Raw genomic sequence first — 22,669 nt, 5'->3', positions numbered from 1 at the left:
TTAAATATACTTATTGTTATAAAGAAGCATGGCATAGTTCTATCAGTTATATCACGGACTTGCCAAGGGACATTTAATCATGCAGTAAAATGTGAGTACCTTCATAACAAGAGGTTTTGTCTGAAAAATCCAACCTATGAAAGCATTAATCTGGAAAACTCATCATTTAATTCAGACAGAATACCCATAAAACTCGCTTTCAATAAGACTAAATGTTTGGAAAAACCTTGGGTCCAGGTTGTATTGCATGGAATTGTACTTGCTTGTGAAGGAACAGTATTATGTAGAGCCATAAACAGGTCCTAATATACCATATTTAACCATTTCAGAGACAAATCAAACCTCTGAGGTGCTAGTCACTCTCCATACAGCCTCTTTACATTTCTATGGAAGATTCCAGCTTACAATCTCAGTAACTACAATGGTGGTACTCAAGTGAGAAGGGGCAACAGAACTGGCCTCTCAATTGAAATCTCAATGTTGTAATTCAATTAGAACTCATAAGATGAGCAAATTTTGCCATACCTGTTTTAGAACTAAGCCCATCAAATGTCTCCCCTCAAGAGTTTTCCTTTTTTTTCCCTTCCAAGTTAAAAGCAGTCAACTCACCTGTTCCTTACTACCCTAAAATTAGGGACTGTATCAATAATTGATTCAAAAGTGAGACAGTATTTTTTTCATTTATAATTGTATTGAACTGCCATACAAAAATACAAAAAAATACTAGTTTCTCTCCAGTTACGTGATTTGTAAACAGTCAGATTTTGCAAAATCACTGAAGGAGGTAAGAAATCATGAAAAAATTTTGGTGCAAAATATTTACCCCTTTCAAGCTCTCTTTAACTGACAAACAAAACTGAAATATTACACATACTACACTAAGTTCCGATCAGTAAGTGAATGATTTCCAGAATCTGTACTCCATCATCCTGCAGAAATGAAGTGTTCCAAATATTGGTTTTCTAAAAGAAAAACCGCCATTATTGTTCCAATAAATAATTATATATGGCTAGTTAATTCTTCAGAGCTGGCACCAGACTGAATGATTTTGAAGAGTGTATGCAGACTGTTTAAAACACTATTGTGGCTCAGACAGCACCATGTTTTCACTGTCAAGCAAAATGTACCAGACGGTGAGCAATGCTGCAGCCTCCTGAAGTCTTCAAATAAGACTAGAAAAAAATGCTATCGTTAAGTAAAAAAGGGGAGCTATATAAGAGTAGCAAACAGTAGGTTTATGTTTTGTATTATGTAGTCAGCCTACCTAAGTGCTTTGGTCTCAATGTATGAAATAGACCTTTATGTGACTGGAAGACAGCACAGTATATGAGCTTTTCAGAAAATTTGAGACCTATTTGGATCTAAAGCTTTATGCTTCTCGATTTTGGACCATGGATGAACAGTTCCTGGTTCTAACCTGGTTCTACCTGCCAATTAGGGGTCATTTTTGGGCAGGTATATAAAGAAATTGGCAATGAAAAAGAAATCTTAAAGCCCACAGAGGAGAAACTGGAGACACTTGAACTACCTGCCCGGGCCATAACAAAAGCACGTGGGGACAGCAGGAAGTTTATAAAAAAGGTTCTAACACTCATGATCATTACTGCCATTTGTTTCAAGCTTCTTTCTCCTTGTAAATCATTATCAAATTCATGCATTTCCTCCCTGGAGAATCACAGTGCTTCACAAACACTACCCTGTATTCCTTTTAGGTCAGTGTAGCTTTGCCAGCTGGTCTGTTAGGGCACAATCCTAGCAAAATGCAGGAGCAGCATTAATCTCTAGCAGGCTTTTCCTTCTTATAGTAAAATGTGTTGTGAAAGTAACTATGAATAGGGGGTTTCTCATCTCAGAATCTCAGGGAAATCGGTACCTTTTGATCTAGTAATCTGTAACCAGTAATGAACCAAACTGGATTTGAATCTGTATCTGGACAGTTATCTTACTACCATTACTGTAGGGAAGGAAAAGAACATTTTCTGCCCCTTCAGCCAAGTTCACTCATTACCTGATACCAATGGACTTCCTCTTTAAATCATCATACCAAGCCAAGCTAACACATCAATATTCACCATGTAAAGTAACTTCAGACTCAGTATGGTTCAGTAAAGATCATGAAGACAGAATCTTCCTAGAGTAACTAAATACTCGTGTGCTCCTGCAAACATACACAAAGTTTCAGTATCAGGCTGGACTTTTGAAAAGTGGATTCCATAATTGCAAATTAGATATAACCACTTTTATCTTTTATGCTTACCAAAGCCCACTTTTCTGATGTTATGAAAAAAAAAAAAGAGCAGGATATACAGAATCAACACAGTCCGACACACAAAAATATCAAAGGTTATGAGCATGTACTTGAAGTAAAAGAAATGGTGCAGAATAGGGTTGAAATATTTCTGCCGTTGCAACCCTCAAAATGCTTGTGCTACTGTATCAGTGAAACAGAACATGTTCATAGTAGCAGCAAAACTCAGCCTACCAAAGCCATCTAAAAATGATTAGTTTTGTGTACTTTTAATCTATCACAAACTACTTTTATATTCCATATCAGAAAAAGTCTGTGTAGTGAAAGTATGTAATAACATAGATTATTTGGTTATTATGCAAATCATCATGCATAAATAAAAATATCCATTCTTCACCCTTGAACATTCCCTGAAGTTTAATTTGGAACCTAATTTGCATTCAATTAACATTTTAAAGCACTACCTACTTTTTCCAAAAAGCAATTCTTTGCTTTTAGAAGTAGTTAAGGGTCTTTTATGCATCACTGGGATATACAGAGATGCAGCAGGGCCACAGGTACACTCTCCTTTCTGCACTGCAACTTTGAACCCTCACTTGCAAGGCTTGGCACTAAGACAGATCTGAGCCACAGTTACTGAAGTGGGAAGCCCTGACCTGACATAGTTACCATTGCTTGCTTCTTCTCTGTTGAATAGTGCAAGAAGGGAAGTCAGGGGAAGAGTAGGTGGAGGTGTCCTGCACCTTATCTCTACCTATGTCCTCTCCTACCTGTCAGGTACTACACATCAGTGATTGTGAGCCTCTTGTCTACAACATGTATTTTAAACTGTGAATCCAAGGATCTGGAAAAAATACTGTGTCATCACAACCAGCTGAAAACATTACATTAGAAAGGTATTTAAAATTATTTTCCTAAAACCAGTAACACAATGTAAGGAGTCTGAGATTTGGGGTTATATGGTAAAATGCTAAAATGCTCAGACACAAATTTGTGCAGGATCCAGAGCATCAGTTAGGACTTTACTTAAACTGAAAAATATATGGATGGAATATTCTAACCTGGCCAAACTGTGATATACTCCTGAATGCGTACTTAGACAACTATACATGAAACAGGACTTGATAGTTCAAAATAAGACACTGGCTTTGCTTTGATGTAGGCAAAAAGTATTCACACAGTCGAGGCTGTGAAAGACAAACTCTGGCAACTCATGATGGAGTTTTACAATATTATTACCCCAAATTAGTCATCTCTCCATGGTTACCCACCCTGAGCAGCGAAAAAGCCGTACTCATGTCAATCTCATTAGTGTAAACTGACAAGATGCCGTTTTGAACTGCAGTGACAAAGACTTAGACAAATACACTTTTCTAATATCTTTGGAGGTGGTAACTTCGAGTCCAGGGACAGGACGAACAGCTGGAGAAAGGTAACACCTTAGCAGATGGCTATAGTTGTTTGCTTCAGTGCACATCAGTCAAAACCTTCAGCTACAGCTCCTTAAACTGCCTTTTGGCTATCACCTCTCCGGTGTTAATTAGCATCTCATGCAGATCTGATATCCAACAGCTAACGTTATGGATAAGCTTAATATGCACTAACATGTCCTTTGTGATGTGTTAGTCTGAGATCGTAACCATAAAATACATCCCTGAAATGTTTCAAAGACTCCAGAATCTAGATGTCACTGAAAAAATGTGGTGTTTGTTCTGTAAAAATTCATGGGTCTTCTCTCTTTGGCTGGGGATTCACTGTAAGGTTGTTGAGTTGAATTTGAAAGAAGTGTGACAGTCTGAAAGAAAGGTGCCCTCAAATTATCCTTACTTTCTGCATGGCTTCTTCAGTGAGCTGTTCATAATTGTCCTCCTGGATCAATTCTTCTTGATGTCAGCTTCTTGATGATTTGTGCTAGGTTAGTTCAATATGGTGTGGGTAATCCAGGGTTCTCTCAAAAAGCAGTTTTCTCTCAACACTAGTCTGAAAGGTCTTCCCTCTTGAAAGTTTCAGTCATGACCATTTCCTTCTTGTTCCACTAAGCATGTTCCCAAGACCAAATTTCTCAAGGTATTAAGAATGGAACACCATCAGAATTACTTGGCCACATGATCAAGTATGTTTCTTTACATGAATTAGTTTGCTGGCAATCAAATTTATTTTTCTCATTAACTTTAAGCTGAAATAATTAGAAGTTCAGATAGATAAGTATTTTTTTCACGTCCTACCTACTGAGCATCTAGCTGAGTCATGCAAATCAGGCAGGCTGAAGTTTTGTCTTGAAAAGAGGTTATTACAATGTACAGGGTTTTTTCCCCCCCTCTACTGATGTTAGGAACTTAACATGCATAATAGTACATTGTAGTGTTTTTGGCAGCCCAGACCAATCTCAAGTAAATCTGAAAAGCTGCTTTATTTTACATTGATATATAATTAAGCTTCAGACCTGTGGATGTTGTCACAGAGTGACCATTTTCACATGTGCTTTTCACATGAATTTCAGTGCCAGAAACTCCTGGGTTAAAATATCTCATCTCATTTGCACTAGTATTCCTACCAAGATAATCAGCATTTTTGGGTATGCTTTCTATGACTGTGGGATTGTAGCTGCTGCCGCAACATTGATAAATCTGATGATAGATCAAATCTATAAATTCTTAGCAATAGCTCACACTACCACAAAGAGTGATATTTTCTAGTACATTGAGGAAATAAAGATCAAATAAAGATCAAATTTTCATGGTGCATTCATGCAAGAACTTGGAACACTATTTTAGCTATAAAATAAATGAATGCATGTTTGTCTCACTGAACGGAGGGTCTCTGAACAGAAAATGGAAGTTGCTAAAACTTCCTGATTCTCGTTCTAGTGAAAACAGCTAGTCAAATGAAACAGGAAAGGCCTAACAAAGTCATTCTGCTTGACAGAAGGAATGAGGGAATTTACAGAATGGGAGCACAAAAAGATCAGATGGCAATTCTAGGTCAAAAAGAAAATAAAAAATTACTAGCCTAAGAACTACTAGAGTTTCAGAAAAATGAAGGGAGACGAACAGAGAACAACTGCTAACAGAAAACGATTACCAAGTTAAGGTTTCATCCTTTCTTCCCTCCTCCCTCAACCGCCGTTTCTTGTTTCTAAAACAACAATCAATGGCAACTTTCAAGCTAGGTTTATGTGTCATTGTTTTTGCTTAATACACTCTTACATTTGTAGAAATGGCATTGTCTAGAACTCCCAAATCAGATAAGTAAATTCATCTAGTAGTAATAAAGAGAAAACAAGAATGTCATCAAAGCAGTCTGTTTTTTCTTGAGGATGGCCATGGTCTTTGCAGGATATATTAACAAAAACGCTTGTACCATTCTGTATAACATGTTGTTCAGTACTTATGTACTTCCCATCTTTGCAACGGATTAAAAAAAAAAGCTATACTAACTCCAGTGAAACATATTTAATAAAAACTAAGATTTTAGACTTGCACTTACCTGGAACAAAGCTTCCCTGGACCACCTCCTTATAAGCCCACCAGCCTTCATGGATTTTTGGTGAATTTTGTTGAGCTGGAAAGAAATAATCAAAGAAATCATAAAATTAAGGCAAGGCATAGGAAATATTTAATTACAGTTACAAGAACAACTTTGGAAACCCTAAAGTAATAGGGTATCATTTCTACAGAAGAGCCGTTCCTCAACTTCCCAGGTGATATTTATTCAGTTTATTGAATTGTGTCTGTACCCTGAAGTAAATTCACACCTTGTCCCTGTTTTTCAGACAGCAAATCATACTCAGCTTCCAAAGAACTTATCAACAAATTTAAAAATTCAGGTAGAAAGTGAAGATCTCTAGCACTATTGATGGTTTCTGTGCCAGCCATAAATTCAATGTGGGATAAAAATGCGGATAAAAAGAGCGTGCCCATGCAGTAGTCAATATCTGAGTCAAAGTTTGTGCATTGAGAAGCAAGTTCTCCCCTTCCTTTCCCAAGGAAAAGGAAAATCCTTCTCCAATACTCTGTCACTTCGGGGAGAAGTGACAGAATGAACCATAGGCAATAGCTGCATCCATATCTGCTTTCCTTCTCATCCCATGTCCTCTGAGTTTCATAAACAGAACCCAAAAGTATAGCCCATGGCTTCATAAATTACTGGTTTATGCTGTTTCGCTCAGGCAGGGAGGTAAGGTTTTTCTATTATCTGCTCTGCCTGCGATATAGCACCCACTACTTATCCCACCCCAGGCCTCCTGGTAGCTAGGCAAGGTACTCGCTTCTGTTACACATATGACATGTGGCTCTATTACAGTCGTGTCTGACAGCACAGTGCGGTTACACACGGAAAGCCTTTTTTTGACCAGTATTCTGAAGGCCACAGCAATAACAATCTAAACTTTGGATAAGGTTTGCTCCTGGTGAAACTGTTGCTTAAATGACTTCTCTGAATTCCTGAAAAGCCAAGAGTAGAAAGGCCATGGTCAATCAGTTTACTAGTTATAAGGTCATTATTTCTCATTATCTTGAAGGAAATTGGAACTAGACCACATTTTATGGCCATAATGTAAAATTTCTGTTAATAGAAAACAAAGCATTCAAAGGGCATACAGATACACAGCAAGATAAACTTACAGTTAATTTCTAAAAGATATGCTAGAAGAATAAAGCTAATATGTAAATATATTCTACCTTCACTTTCATTATGCTTGATATTTTCATGTTTAAAGCAACTCTCTCACCGTGCTATAGAAATCTCAGCTAACTAGTGTATCTTTAGCTTAAATATTGTTTTTTATAAGGTATTTTTAATCCCCTGCATTAGGTCTATTTTTTTTTAGCATAAAAACTCAGCTACAAAAAGTACTAAATTTAGCAGCTTTCTAATGCGGTTTCATTTCTGGTCAGATATTATATACAAAAGAGACAATTACCCCGGGAAAAGTTCCAGCAATCTAATAAAAATTGTTGTTGTCATTAAAAATTACAAAGAGGATGTGACATTCAAACTAAAAAGGATACAAAATGAGGACCATTACATACTGTTTTATCAGTAACAAAACAATATTTACAATTTAACTGACTGTAAATTGCAGAAACAAAAGTAAAGCTCACGTTAATTAAACGTGCTGACAGAAGGACCAACACTTTCTGCTTACCAGAAATCCAAACACACACTAATGGAATGGGATGTGTGTGGATGCAGAATTCTCCTTGCAGTACTGGTGCTCCTTCCATTGATTGAATGATGACATGCTGAACTGAAAAGACTATTCCACAGTGCACTCTTTACAGTTTGCAGATTATATTATCTTCATTTTTTAACCTTTATATCATTGTCTAGAGAACTCAAACTGTGTACAGCTTTGTTGTGCTAGACTAAACTATATGAACAGTTGGAGAATGACAAATCCCAACCCACAATCAAAATATCTGAGCAGCAACTATTCATATATAGCCTGAACTGTGATCACTCAGATCTCAGCACTGGTTTATGCAAGTTATTTTTCCACCTATGTGCTCTGCAAGAGAAGTCCTTAAAGATTTCAGGATACTTCAGAAGTAGGAGAGGATATTAATAAGTCAGGGCCAACTAAACCTGGTGATTATTCTGCTGCTTAAATTCCTCAGAAAATTTAATTGTGTTAAAATCCACTTGTAGTAATACACACAGCTCAAGCTGGTTCAGTCATCCAGAGGCAGCTGAATTGTAGAAGGGGGGGAAGGGCATGTATGTGGATAGACGCACCTTATAAAGATTGCAGGGAGGATGGATATTTCCAAGTGCAACTGTTTCCTGTCAGCATTCATAGAATAGAAAAATCTATCAATTTTACCCACTCTGATCAATCTAAATGATACATTTCAGGTCTAGAAATTAAAAAAAAAAATCATCATTCAGAGTTTAAATTAAACCATAATCAAAAGACACCATCTCCACAGTTTTATTGCACTGTGTTACACCAACACTTTGTAAGCTAATTCCAGAAGAAATATCAGGAAGAGTAGGGTTTTTGCCATATTTTTTCAGATTTTCTGCATTAGTATGGAAAAAAAGACTGTGCGAGATGAGCAAGAAAATTAGATTATCGAAGCTTTGTACTAAATAATTGGATGCCCGTGCAACTGTTTCAGCTATCAGAGAAGAGCACGACCTGACATCATTCTGCACATTGCACAGATATCAGATCCTTATCTCTTCAATACACATGAAAATGAAACACGTAAAAGGGAGTACAAGAAGTAAAAGAAGATGCCTTACCACAGCCATTTTAAAATATCTAAGATAGGGCAAGAGCATCGCTGGGGCTACTGCTGATTTACAGACTGAAGCCACTGAGGAAATCAAGAGGAAAGGCAGGTTGTTGTAAGAGAATAGCTAGAGCGACAATCCCTAGTGCAATGCTCTTTCTTAAACCCGGAAACCTCAATGTTTTTTTATCAGTTCAGGCAAAACATCCTGCAAAAATAGTGCAGAGAGTCAGTGAACATGGATTTCCACTCTGCTGTGCATCTGAAATCTAGCTTGGTGCCAGAGATTTACTCTGACAGATCCTCCAGTGACTCTGCATAGGAAGGAAAAAGATTTATAAAGCTCTCATTTCTCTGAATGCAGAAGGAGAGGGGACTAGTAAGACCAGGGAGGAATGTGTATGTTCCAAAACCTACTCCTAAATCATCATACCAATGGGCAAGAAGTCTTATTACAGGAGTAAAGAAGCTGTTCTTTATTTTTGAAACTTAATCCAACCCGTACCTGGATGAGTAGCGGAACAAGGCAATATAAAATTAGAATGAACAGACATATGGACAGTGCTTGCTGGGAATCCTAGCTGGGCCACTTACACATGATGCACGTACAACACAGGGTCTCTACAACTGTATCAATGCTCATCTGACAGGATGGCCTTGTGCCGAGGTAAACAGGTTCAACCGTATGGCTTGGGAATTGATGCCAAGGAATAGGATCCTTCACATGTGCCACCTCATGACACTGAAAATATAACTCTCTCAGCATCCTCCTTATTTCAATTAAAGGAAAAACACTGCACCCCTCATTGCAGTTCTCCCAGTTGAGGGCCACAGAGAGATATGCATGCTTGGCTTGTGGATTCAGATATTCCTATATTTCTACTGCCACGGCAGCTCCTTGTTTTGGCATGACTGGTCATATAAGAACACTGAAGAGGCTTCAGGTTTAGGTTTAGAAAGGAAAAGGTTTAGAAAGCAATGCTCTATTTCTGGAGAGGGTTAAGTTCTAAAAAAAAAAATTTCATTTCTGATACCTCAGAGACATTTTGTTTTAAGACTAATTTCAAAAGACCTAGGGCAGGAAATTGTATAGAACCTTTATACGCCTTTTGCTTCCAAGAAACATCACTGCTTCTACAAGATATCAAAATAGACAAACACGTGTGAACAGACTCTCTGCTGCTAGGAGCAGATTATGTGTACAAGCAGCTCTGCAACAATGTTAGCATCAGCACTGTATTCTGCCATTAGCATGGACAATCCAAAGTGCCACGTTTGTTGAAAGTGCTAGAGGATATTGCAATGACCTCCATTTGCTTCAGTGTTCTCTCCCTCTGCATTGCTATTACTAGTATCTGAGCTTAGTAGCTGTGTGATATAACACCATTTTGTCAGATCTCTTTCATGCAGCTGCTGTAGGGGAGACAGGATATTTATTCAGAATAGATATGACACATGTTGCTTTCATTTTGTCAGATAATTATAGGTATATCTCATTGTGGAGAGTAAAATTAAAGGCTAAGTTCTGCAAGATGCCATGCATTTTCATTTCCTAGTAACTTCTGTGTGTGGGGAAACAACGTTACCCAGGACCAGAAAAACATAAGGTAAATGCAAACAGCAAAAGATGGCAAAGCCACATAAAGTTATTAGGTAACTATGTTAAAATGGGTAGTATTATGATTAAAAGAGAAACTGGGAAATACTGTAATTCATTAAAACTGTTCCAAAATCATCAGTTAACATTACATCAGATCCCAGGTACCATGATTCAGATGCTGAAATATTTGCATACAACTCTAGCACAGAGGCCTTCATGTTGTTGGAAGGCTAATGCCACCATAACATGGACTGCAATAATTAATACAAAACGCCCCTTAGTAAGTATCCCTATCTGCAAGGTATTTAACAAACATTCTACAACTAGTCATTTTTCCTATGTTTACATGGATAGACAGCCTTGTATCTGACGCCATTGTTTATGTCATTCACATCCGAGCATAAGCCAAGAGTAGAATCCTGCCAGATCAGAACTCTCCATTCACCTTACAGTCATTTCACACAGATGAAAAATGCTAGACTGTGGAGAATCAGGTTCACAGAGGTTAGGAAAAAGCTTTTTTATTTGAATTTTATTGATCTGAGCTCTTTTGATTGCTACATTAATCATTCTGTATGCTTCTCCATCCTCATCTTACATCCTAAGAGTCTTGCTCTGATGACCTGGCTAGTATTAGCCTGGCATTAAAGACAAAAATGTTTTTATTGCTGTTACCCTTTTTGCATATTTACACGATTAAAGAAAACCAGCTGCAACTATGAACCATATAATTTCATAATTAATAAACTTAGCGTAGGACATTAATTCATTACTTTCATATGAAACCTACAGAAAAATGGCATAGCGCATAGTACAAGAAAAATAAATCCTCAAAGCTGCTATTCTAAAGCTTAACACAGAAAATGAAAGATCTATTTACAAAGTATTAGATGACTCTGTGATCTTCACTTATGTTCACCCTTTGTATTCCACAGACTATTGACTTTATAGGCATTATGAGGTTTTCTCCCAATCAGCACAAGCTATTGCGCAGGGATGTAATAGTACTTGACTTATCAATCAGAGCTCCACAGTTCATCTTATAGTACTTTTGTAGCTCTCAGGGTACCTCCCTCAGTCATTGACAAGCAAGTAATCCAAGATGGCTGTGCCTTATAGAAGAAATTAAAATTAATGGAATTTTTCGGTACTGTTTGGGAAGATCATGTCATCTAATAGAAAATTGTTCCTCCAAAGAACAGTGCAGCATTGTTTAAAAAGAAAACAAAAAGCTAGAAGAAAAGGTCTAGTACTTTTTGCTAAAATCAATTTAAAGACTCTTAGGTAATGTACACAGTCTGTAATTATTTTAAATTAGTAGTTTTAATTACTAAATTTCTGTGGATCTTCTGCACACTGTTAAACCCAAGGATGGGTTGTCAATATGTAGGAATGAACACACATTCACTCATTGTAATCAATCAGTTTCTACATCCTGAATGATAAAAGTATCAGCTTTTGGCTCATACCAACCAACACCTCTTAAAGCAAATGGAATACACATGTATAAAGTGGACCTGACAACAGGGGAGCTAAGCAGATGTAATTAGCTGAAGATGCAGCCTTCTATAATTAATGTTCAGTTTGTTTAAAACATGCCTCTACATAATTGCAGCTATTATTTGAGATGTTTTTATGCAGCCTTTTGATATTAAAAAACCCCACACACTTTAGGTGCTATATAAAGCATCATTTATAAGTCAATACTTACAAGACAAGAAAGGTTAGCCTGCTTATGAATATTACTACAGCCTACACTGTATGCATCACCATATGATGAGGGAGGAAAAAGAAAACAAAGGATTATAAAGGGATCAATAAATAAAATGCTTTCATCAGCTATGCCAGGTTTTTTTCTTCTTCTGGATAACGTTTTGCTCAGAAAACATTGCAAATGCTCTTTCATTAAGTTAATACTTTCCAATTCCATAATTCCTTCTTCCACCATCCCCGTGCATATAAGCGCTCACTGCTGCTGTGAATTCCAAACAGTATTCAACACAAGCAAAACGGATGTGACCTGGTTTTATCACTTTTGAGCGCAAAAGTAAGGCACTACCAAGGGAACTCTACTATGGCACAAAGACTCGACTGTTCTCTGTATCTTCTATTTATTGTAATTTTGTGTTCTGTTACGACTCCATTTAAAATCTGGGCCAAAGACTTCTACAGCATCTAGTGATAGCTCAGTTTGCAGGAAATGAAAGTGAGTATAAGGCCCAGCTCTGTTCTGCAGAGAGGAGGATCTTGTGCACATACTCTCATCCTTTCTTATCAAATACATTTAGGAACCTATTTACTAAAGAATTTCAAACAATTATAAACTAAATTTTAAAATGGGTGGAAAAGGGCAAAGGTAAGGGAGAACCAGTCTAAAGACCACTGCACAGAACTTACAAGCAGGACTTCTCTGATATTAATCTTGCATGTGACTATGCACTTTCATTTACCCGCCCGTACAAACTGCATGATAATATACCAGTGATCATCCTACTGTGTTCAAGAATGGGAATGAAAAAATTTAGTCGAAGGGATCCCACAAAACTGTTCATTAGGCTCTTACTAGTTATGCTAAGCACCCTTCATTCAGCATTAGAAATATAATGTAAGAAAGCATCAGTTAGCAACCTACCTGCTTTCTGACCTCTGAATACTGTCAAAGCAGTTTAAGCTTTTGTGCAAACAGGAATCATTCCCAATATGGTCTACAAAGAACATGAGATGAACATGCTAGATGTACACATGCTATATCATGCTATTGAAAGAAAGCTGTATAAATATATGCTCTTTGGGTGGTGGGTCCCAACTTGTAATAAGCATTTTTACATAAAAGAAATATGCCTGGTCATGTAACTCTTATTTAAAAGTTCTCATATAAATGAATAAAACCACCGGCTGTATCTAAAGCTTTTAGCAGAAAAAGTTAAAACCACTTTGACTTGCTCTTCTGTAAGTACCAAAGCACACCAATGCAAATGATGGATTGCACTGCAGGGTGAATTATTTTATGTCACTGCACCCAGTTTAACACAAAATCCTGCATACTGTTTCTAACTCAATTTATAGTACACCAAATGTCCCTATAAAGGTGCTGTCTTTTTAATGTGACTAATACACATGAATAATAGTAGGTCTACATAATGTAAATGATAGTATGCTTACCCTTCCAAGCAGCTTTCAGCTAATAGGCCTAGAATACTCAGTGTTACACTTAATGTTACTTGCTTCAATTTTTCAAAATAATTCTTTTAGTGTATTTCTCCCTCACCAGAATTTAATTTCTGAAAGGCTTAAGAAACAAACAACTTCTACATAGCTCTCCATACTGGCTGGGAAACCTGAGCAGCTTTATTTGATATGAAAGAATGGAGAAAGTTCTACCTACAAATTACTATCAGCTAGGGATGCAGCCTTCCTTCCTCAGACCCCATAATATCTGTTTAATTCACATTACTTTTGCAAAAAGATACAGAAGAAAGATTCTTTTCTTTTCATTCTCTGGCACAATTGCATCAGAACTGAACTACTGTAAAAAAACCAAAGCACCTAAATTAATGCAGCAGAAATATACCTAGTTATATTGGATCAATTAGCATAAAATACTGGTTGCAAGCAGTGGGGGAAATTCAAACTGTAATGCCAGAAAGATTCAGCACCTTTCACCTCAAGATAGTCACTCATGGTGTGCTTAAGGAATCGTGGGTCCTAAACCACATCAACACAACTTGGTTATCTCAGTGTTTTCCAGAGTCTCCAATAGGAGTGTTAGCACATACAGGAGCCTTCTCTGTGTTGTGTTAGAGGGGGCAGTTCCTGTCTGATGAGTTGTTTAATCATGCCTAGATATAAAGTCTGAAGAGCTCTGTAAAAAAACGCAGTAAGCAGAAGCCAGACATCTTGTGATGATAACTTCCAAAAGGCTCTGACTTTACATTGTGCTGCATGCCCTCCACTCCCATTAATTTCACTGTGGTTTGGGGACGCTCAGCAGCTTCAAAGAAATGGCCTCAATATCCTTGAGCCTTTAAAGTTCAATACATTATTAATGTTAAATTAATAGGGCTTCCTTTAAAAGGAAACCACTAAGTTCCTTCCTCAGAAAGCACATATGATATTGACATCTCATCAGATTTCTGACCCTGCTTGCTCTCTGTTCTCGCTAAACAGAAAGTCACCAATCAGTAATAGTCCAAACAGTAGAAGACTGTCCTATTAGCTGCCATAGACAGAATTTTTTTTTCCTTTTCCAAATCTTAGGCCATAGGAAAGAGAAATGATTTCTTCAGCAGTCTTCCCATGAGGGAGCTGTGCCCAGAATTTAAGTATTCATCGCTGCTTAGGCAAACTCAAGGGGAAAAAATAAAGGTCTTCCAATTAACCTCAAGTTTAATGTCATGGCATCAATATTAGGTGCTTGATCCTACAAAATACACAGCAGCCTCAAACCCCACTGAATTCTGCAGTGTCACAGAGACCTGTGGTGCAGAATGTGATATGGAAGCATTCTGCAGGGCTATATGATATACTATTACAAATATTAATTTGTAATAGTAATACTTAAGTAATGCTATTACAAATACTATGACAAGTAATAGTAATACTATTAAAAATTTTTTACAATCTCAACAAGGCTAGCTTCAGTCTCCCTTGAAGACTCAACAAAACTAGGAATGACAATCTGCAGGTTTCGTACATATGTTATTCTAGCTCCAGTTAATACAAAATGATGCACTTTCCTGAGATGGGAAGAGTCATCTTGTCCTGGCTAGCAAAACTACATATAAACAACCTCAACAAATAACACAAAGTCATTCAAAATAGGGAAGAGCAAGGCAGCGGCGAAGCAAAATTATTTTGATTATACTGAACTGGATTCACAGACCTAGATTTCTAGTCATTCTAAGGTTGACAGTCAGGGCACTAATCCAGATCATCTCACAGCTCAGTAGACTACCTAAATCCTCAGCACTTAAACCTTATGTCCCGATGCTTTTTGGATCACAAAGTCAAAAAATGTTTTTCTGACCATGTAATAACAGCTTTGCCAGCATCAAGAAGAAACCTTATGTCAGAGGATAAGCCAAGATATGGATCCATTTCAGGCAGTGGTATCAAGACAGACAATTGAACCCATCATAATGTGACTTTCTTGCAATTGCTCTTCACTGTTGCCCCTGTAGTTTATTAATTTTTTAGCAATAGTTGGTTCTTGGTTACTGGACATTTCTTAACAGAATGGTAAAAAACAACTTCCTAGCTGATTCCTCTGAGCTGATAAGTGACAGCCTTTCTTCCTAGCAGTAGCAGATTATATCATGAATACCTTCAGTGATGTTCATAAGATTGTGAAGTATTTTTCAGCATAAAATATTGTTTCCAACTAAAGCAGATTTCAGCTTGCTCAGAATACTGTTTTTATATCATTCAGACTTTCAAAAGAGGCCAGCTATGCGTATCCCTATTACTATACATGGCAAGTGTAGAAGAACCTTAAACATTGATGGATTCATATTAAATTCCCTTTAAAATGCCAAAAAAGGTTATGATCATTGGGTCTGTGTGCACACAAACAACGAGATATCGTGGATTGGCTGTCTTATCAAAAATTTCAAAGCCCTTGTTAACAATACAGTGCTTTTTTATGGGTTTCCTTTGCTCACATTCCTAGAAAAGCTGTGGAAAAATAGTGTATATTACTGGAGGCAAGAAAAGGGAATAAAGAAGGAAATCTGCCTGAGAGAGTTGTAGCAAGTTAGAGTAACTCCTAACAAGAACAGATGCTTACAGTCCCCCAAAAGCAAGCAGAGACTCTGGCCCAGCATCATAAAAAGCTATCCTAGGTTGCAAAGTGACAATATACTTGCCCACTATGTCATTAACAAAGCCCCAAACAGTTAAGAGAAAGGAAGCGCACAGCTCAGAATCCCCTAAATACGAAACTGGCCACGAGACAAACATGAACATTTTGTATCAGCTGTATTAGCTTACTTTGCATAAATCAAAATTAAGACACAAGAGGCAGCTAAGGAAAGTAGACAAGAAAACAAAGTATTCTCATCAAAGCCTGCATCACTGATGTGGATGGGAGCAAGACTAACTCCCTGTGACCCAAATGATGGAGTCAATTCCCTATGTACATAACAGAATGCATACATTTCACTACTACCTGTTTATCCTAAAGAACCTTCAATGTCACAGAGAAAGTAAAGAAAAGCAACTTTTTCAGAGTTCTAAAATTAGAGACAGGAAATAATTTAGGAAAAGCTGAACTGCAATAGGAAGACTAGAGGAGCAGCAAGAGGGAAAAATCATTCTGGTCAGATCAGCTGCCAGGATCAGATAAAGCAGACAAGAAAAGACCATGTCTTATTAATCTCAGGTGCCAGCCATGATATGTTATATAGACATTCCAATTTATTACTTATTGCTTAGATATTACAGTGCTGATGGACATACAAATTTGTTAACTTAGAGCTTTGGCTACTTTATTTTTGATTATTTTCAAGAGAGTAGACCTCCCTAACAGTTTTCCTGGGTTGGAAGCATTCTACGTTTATCTCACTTGTCTGGTGAAGATGGGGAAGAATTTTTGGTTTTTTGATTTTTCTTTTTTCCTTCGTCATGCTCCTGATGCTTGAAAAGCAATAAATAACTCTCCCTGCCTCCCCCCACCATTTTTGCTTCCCTGCAGTTCTCTGGAATATCCCTCAGAGATTACTTCTATCATCCATCTGTCCATAGTTGCGTTTATCCACTGAGCCTGGAGGAAGTCATACCCTTCCCCCTATCTGGACTGTTTCCTGAGACAGCAGTGTTATTCTGGCACTCTGCTGCTACTCTGTTACTTAAGAAGACGCATTTTCAATAACAACCATATCCCAAACAGAAAATATTCTTGGCTATAAATGATACAGCTCTGTCTACCTTGGCTGACTACAGAGAGCAGCTTATCCTTCTGAACTTTACTAAATTTCTTGGCTTGTCTCTCTCCCTGCAGTTTTTGCAAAGGTGTTCCCATATTCATCCCGTTTAGCCACTCATTTAGCCAAAAGCAGTGATATGCTTCTTTCCTCTCTTTTAATTTTGAAGTTAAAATGGAAGATATATCACATTGGTAGTGATGGCTGTCTGTACCTGCTTCATTTTGCTGTTTTAGAATTTTAATCAATTATCTAAATAATTGATGCAGAAATCCCAGATAGAAAAAGAAAAGCTTCATTTAGGTATGTGTTGTTCATAGCTTCCTGTACTTGAGAGATGAGACTTTGGACACAGATAAAAGAAAAAGGAAAAAAAAAAAGCAAAGGAAAGAATTTAAAATGTATTTAGTTCAAGGGAACTATATGGAGAAATATGCCACTGCAAAGATTTTTATGAGGGATGTCCTAACTTTCCTTCTTTTCATCTGTGTGCCCCTCTTTCTTCCAAGTCAAAATTCACAGGAGTTTCAGACAGTCTATTATACTTGCCTGTAGCAAGCAAAACCAACTCAGGACTGGAAATGAAAGCTATCATCTTTAAATGTATATTATATGTTTCCCTTCTTACCTGCCTGATGTAAAGCAGAGATGCCAGCCAGTTTCCAATATGCTTTGAAAACCAGACAGCATTGCACCTGTTACCCAGGTTTCTTCCATATTTTATTTATGTTTATTTCTATTCTTATGGTAGAACCTTTGTTATTGCTCTATGTCCCATCTTTGGACCTATAAAAAAAAATTTAAGAGCTGTGAAAGCTCTGCCTACTGCATACTCTAAAGGACAAAGATTCTGGTGACAAAATGCAGAAGGGATCATTCCAATAGCTTGGGCATAAAGCAATAAGAATCAGCTTTCCACGAACTGAACACCGAACCACTCAATATTGACACCAATACAGAAAAAACTGTCCATCAATATCATACTTATTGCCTACATAATTTATAAAAATGCTAAACAGCAGTACTGATACATTTAGATATTAAATTTACAAAATACAACCAAATCACTGTCTAAACATAACCATAGTGCACTAGTACAAAGCAGGATATTCCAATAGCAATAAGCCCACAGAACACCAACTTTCAAAATAACAGAGGTAGGGGGAAAAGTCCTCAAATTCGGGCCAATTCAGAGAAGCTTTGTTTTTTTTCAGTTAAGGTCCTCATTGTACTCAATTCTGATCAGTGAGTGCTTCAAAGAACTATTGAGGATAAATCTCGCAAACTCATGGCTATGCAGCTGCCTACAGAACACACTATATACTCTGGAGACACACACATCCCATAACTGACAATCCACAAATAAATGTGCTGAGTTTTCCACATACAATGAGCACTGTAGGTGGGCACGGGGAACAGTGGGATATGCAGAACTAGAGACCTACTGCATGAACATGGCATCTGACAGAACTCAGGTCCTCACGTCCTGTACCTGCAGCCTTCCCTATATTTCAGCATTTACTTTGTCACTTAAGCCTTTGATTTATGTACGCAAAAAGCGTTGCAGGTACAGATGAAAAAGCCATGGCCACCCACAGTGTCCAATTCAAAGCACGTGGAGTTCTAAAACAAAAATATCACCCGCATTCTGCTGGCACCTGACTCCTTCACATTTTCTTTGCTGTGATTTGCCTAAAGTCATACATGGCATATCTATGCAAGCAGATGTAAACTGCTCTGTCTCTCTGCAGGTCATATTAACTACAGTACACAGCACCAGGCTAACTTGGCTCTTTGGCTCCAGGATGTGATCTGGTTTGTGTCTGGGCAGCGGGGAGCACAAGCGGATATGGTCTGGGTCTATTTGGGTGGAAATGCATACAGAAGTCAGCATCAGAGCTAAAGATAGAAATCAGATTCTACTGGAAGTCAGTTACTTCTAGTCTTTTGATCTACTCACTGGAACTTACCATATTTTATGCATAACATCCCAGCTACTCATTAAACCCTAAGTCCACTTGAAAATAACCTCCTGAACGTTACGTAAACTATTCAGGAGACTAACAATAGTTTTTTTCAAAAATATTTGGAATTGTAAGATTAAATCTTCAGCAAACAAAAGAACACCTGTTTGATATTAGTCTCTTAGAAGTTAAAATGTCCCTGTAATAGCCAGGAGAAACTGACTGAACTCTGCACATTTTAGTTCTCCTCTTCACGATAAGTCCTGTCTAGCTGTTCATGAAGCTCTGCACTAACCACCAGGGAAGCACAGGGAGGGCTGATGAATAATGCACACAAATCAAAGTCCATTATATCTGGCTGGGTGGCCATATAATTATGCAATGAAAAATACTACTAACTCAGTAAACTTGCTTTTGAGTTCTGTTAGACAGATGCTTAAGGTCAAAATTGGATGACAAAACAGGATACACGGAAAGGACCTTACACCAGGGTCCTTTATCCAGCTCTCAAGCTCTTACTAGACCCAGGTTCACTGCAACTGGCATGTTGCAATGCTAGGTTTTCAGTCAGCCACGCAGAAAACTGAGCTACAGTACCAGAAGATGCCAACTTATTTTACAGTAAGTCAGACTGATCTCCACCCTTCCATACATGCTTGGAGTTAATCCAGCCATATACCTAAAAGCAATTATATGTTTTCTTAAATCCGTATGGTACTGTGTGTAGGGCATCTGTTTGTTTTCTCCCCAACACAACTTTGTGCAGCAATATGTTGATCAGACTGCTCTTATTTATTTTTTGTACTATAATAACACCAAAAAGTTGTAGAGGTCATATGCTAGAAACAGCACAAAACATGGGAGACAGCCAGTCTCTATTAAGAAGTTAAGAGAACCCATTATTTAGTTGGAGAGCAAACAGTTTAAAACATGGCACTACCAGCTTTAAACTCTATTCTAGCAACTTGCAAACCCCGGGCCAAATCCTTTCTATATGAATCTCCTATTTTGCAATGTTTGACTGTGTCCTGCCTTCGCCTAGTGGTTCTCAAATTTATGCACCTTTATGGTCTTCCTGATGGTCCATTATCATATATAAGGAGGCTGAGTCTATAACTCCTAGTAGTCCAAGCAGTTTATGTAACTCAGTGGGATTTTATGTACAAATGAAGATTAGTAAGAATTAACAAGACTGGCCCAGTAGTCTGCAGAACCGAGGCTGTGATAATTGGTGCTCTCCTAGCAGCTTATGCATAGCAGGTCCTTTCTAAACCTTTTAAACAGTCAGGAATTATTTTGATGACTTCAGTATGTCCTGTACACAGTTCCAGAACAAACACAATTTGTTTGTGACCCATCTACTATGATCCTTCTTTTTGATTAAGGATTTCTTAAATTGTGATTTCCCCAACTGCAACCCAAGACAGAAGTGTGCCACTGGACTTGTAGTACTGTTAAGCAGCTCAGCTGGTTAGGTATGGGGTTATGCTAACAGCAGTTTTACCCAACAGTAATATACTTACTTTACAAAAACCCATCATTTCTTTTCATTATTTTCTGCCATTAGAAAGCAGCCTGAGTGTATAGGAGGATCCAGGCCAGTAAACAAAACAACAGCCTCTGATATTAAGGAAGTAAGCAAGGTCTGTTTACTCCCAAAAACTTCTCAAACAGAACTAAACAATTTTGTTTGACTATATACTTTCTTAAAATGTCTCTTTCTTCAAAGACAATCCAAGACAAGAATTCTCAATATTTATCCTAACAGTCTTTGTAGGTCAATATTTATTCTGTCTTTGTAGGGATAGCATCACACTGTTTTTGAGCCGCAAGGAGATCTACACCTTTCCTTCTTACCTGCCCTAGAAATAGCTCATAGTAAAAGAATAAGTTTTCTCATTTGGAAGATATTTAAGTAACATAATTGCAAAACTTTTTAGTGAATTTAACATGAGTAAAATGGCAATTTAGCATGACTGGCATTTAGCAAACTATAGCTGTAGCACACAAGGACTTCAGTATTTTCCATCTTTTATTTCTTCTGGTTGCTATTCTAAATAGGAGAGGAAAAAATGTATAAAGCTTTGTGGACCATCAAGCTACATTACTGAGTGTAAAAACCAAGCAGAAACCTAAAACACTAGGCATTTCAGTTTGGAACTTAAGTCAATAATCTAAAAGGGATCATTAATTACCTTCATCATATATTGTTAAAGGATTTTCAATACACAATTGCAGACTTGTCACAGATCAAAGACTAAGTAGACATTAAAATGTTAGGCCATAACTATTCTGTTGCTATTAAACACAGCAGTAATCCACAGATAATGCTGCTGTACTTTGAATAAGTGTCAAGGTGATCCAGAAGCTTAGCAAATTTTAACCATCTCAAAAAGCAAAAAGCACAAAAATTCTAAAATCACGCTGGCTCTGATCTCACATGCAAATCTCTTTCTTCTCCTCCTCCCGACAACTTTCCATTCCTGCCAGGTTTAAAAAAAAAGACAAAGAAATTCTAAAGATAGGCTACCTGAGGAAACCATTACAGCCTGAACTCCAAACACCTGCTTAAACAACAACAAAAGTACCACTTTCCCTCCATCTCTTTTCAGCCACGTTCTTGAATTCAGTGGGGTGTAGCATGTGTAAGTGCCATGAAATGGGGTTTGAGACTACAGAATCACAGGAGGGACATACACTGGCCTCTAATATGTAATTGTTAGGACAATTATCACCCTGTACAGGCATTTTGCATTAAAGCTGCTTCTTCATCTTTTAATCCCCCTTCTACACGGCACTGTCTCCCACAGAAGTCAAAGCTCTGCCTGCTAACCCAGACTGGCCCATCAACTCATCTGAAGTCAGTTCATAGAAACAAGTACAGTACTAGTTAGGTTAGCACCCAACCGTGATCGCTTCACTCTTAAATGAACATTAATCAGTCAGAATCCCTTTAGAATGTCCAGACATTTGCACTGGATTTAACTAACACATAAACAACATGTAAATGAACATATAAAAACGGCATCTGTTATACCACTTCAACTGAGTGTCAACTGGGCCTGAGCAGCATTATCTCACATACATCTGCATTAAAGATGTTACAAGATTTGGAATTGGAAGCCTCAAGACCCTCTAGCAGCTTTTTCATTGCTTTGTAGTTTGCCTAGGCAAACATCTCTCAGCAATACAGTGCAAAACCCTACTATTCTGATTTTCAATACAGTTAACAGCAGTGAGCTATAAATCAACCCTCTTCGACCTAGCCAAAGAGGGTTCTACACACTGAGCAGAAGCATGGCTTTCTTTCTGTATAACGATTAGTGTAAAATATATTGAGACATTTAAGTAAAAGGTACTATAGAAATAAAAAGTACTGCTTAAATAAATTACATTTCTCTAGGCTTTGAATTAAGAATTGCAGTCACTCCTAACAGATTAAAACATGACATGTTTTACTTACTCTGCACAATTCATATCTTTTTATAAAAGTCTAATTTAAAAATTCTTTAATAGTCCTCCATATACTTCAAGAGATATTCTACAATCATCAATACACAGATTAAGGAGCACTTCTGGGGCTGGAGGAAGCCAGCCACCTCATTTCATATGGCCCACAGTCATGTTAATGTTGCCCTGTAATAACATGACAAAAATAAGAGGAACTTCAAAGTATATTCTTTCCCCTCAAAAAGATA

General features: G+C 37.5%; 1 protein-coding gene across 2 annotated transcripts in view; it reads right to left on the bottom strand.

Annotated features, from left to right (window-relative positions):
- Nucleotides 1-22,669, bottom strand: part of CA10 (carbonic anhydrase 10) — a 215,888-nt gene that overhangs the window by 170,071 nt on the left and 23,148 nt on the right. For both annotated transcript variants that reach the window (XM_009678896.2, XM_068913571.1), the window contains one exon: nucleotides 5,735-5,809. In XM_009678896.2, the coding sequence (XP_009677191.1) occupies nucleotides 5,735-5,809 (75 nt within the window). The remainder of the gene's footprint in view (nucleotides 1-5,734; nucleotides 5,810-22,669) is intronic.

Source organism: Struthio camelus, chromosome 19 (genome assembly GCF_040807025.1).
Source record: "Struthio camelus isolate bStrCam1 chromosome 19, bStrCam1.hap1, whole genome shotgun sequence".
In the NCBI taxonomy this organism is placed as follows: Eukaryota; Metazoa; Chordata; class Aves; order Struthioniformes; family Struthionidae; genus Struthio; species Struthio camelus.
This window is presented reverse-complemented; position numbering and strand designations above follow the sequence as displayed.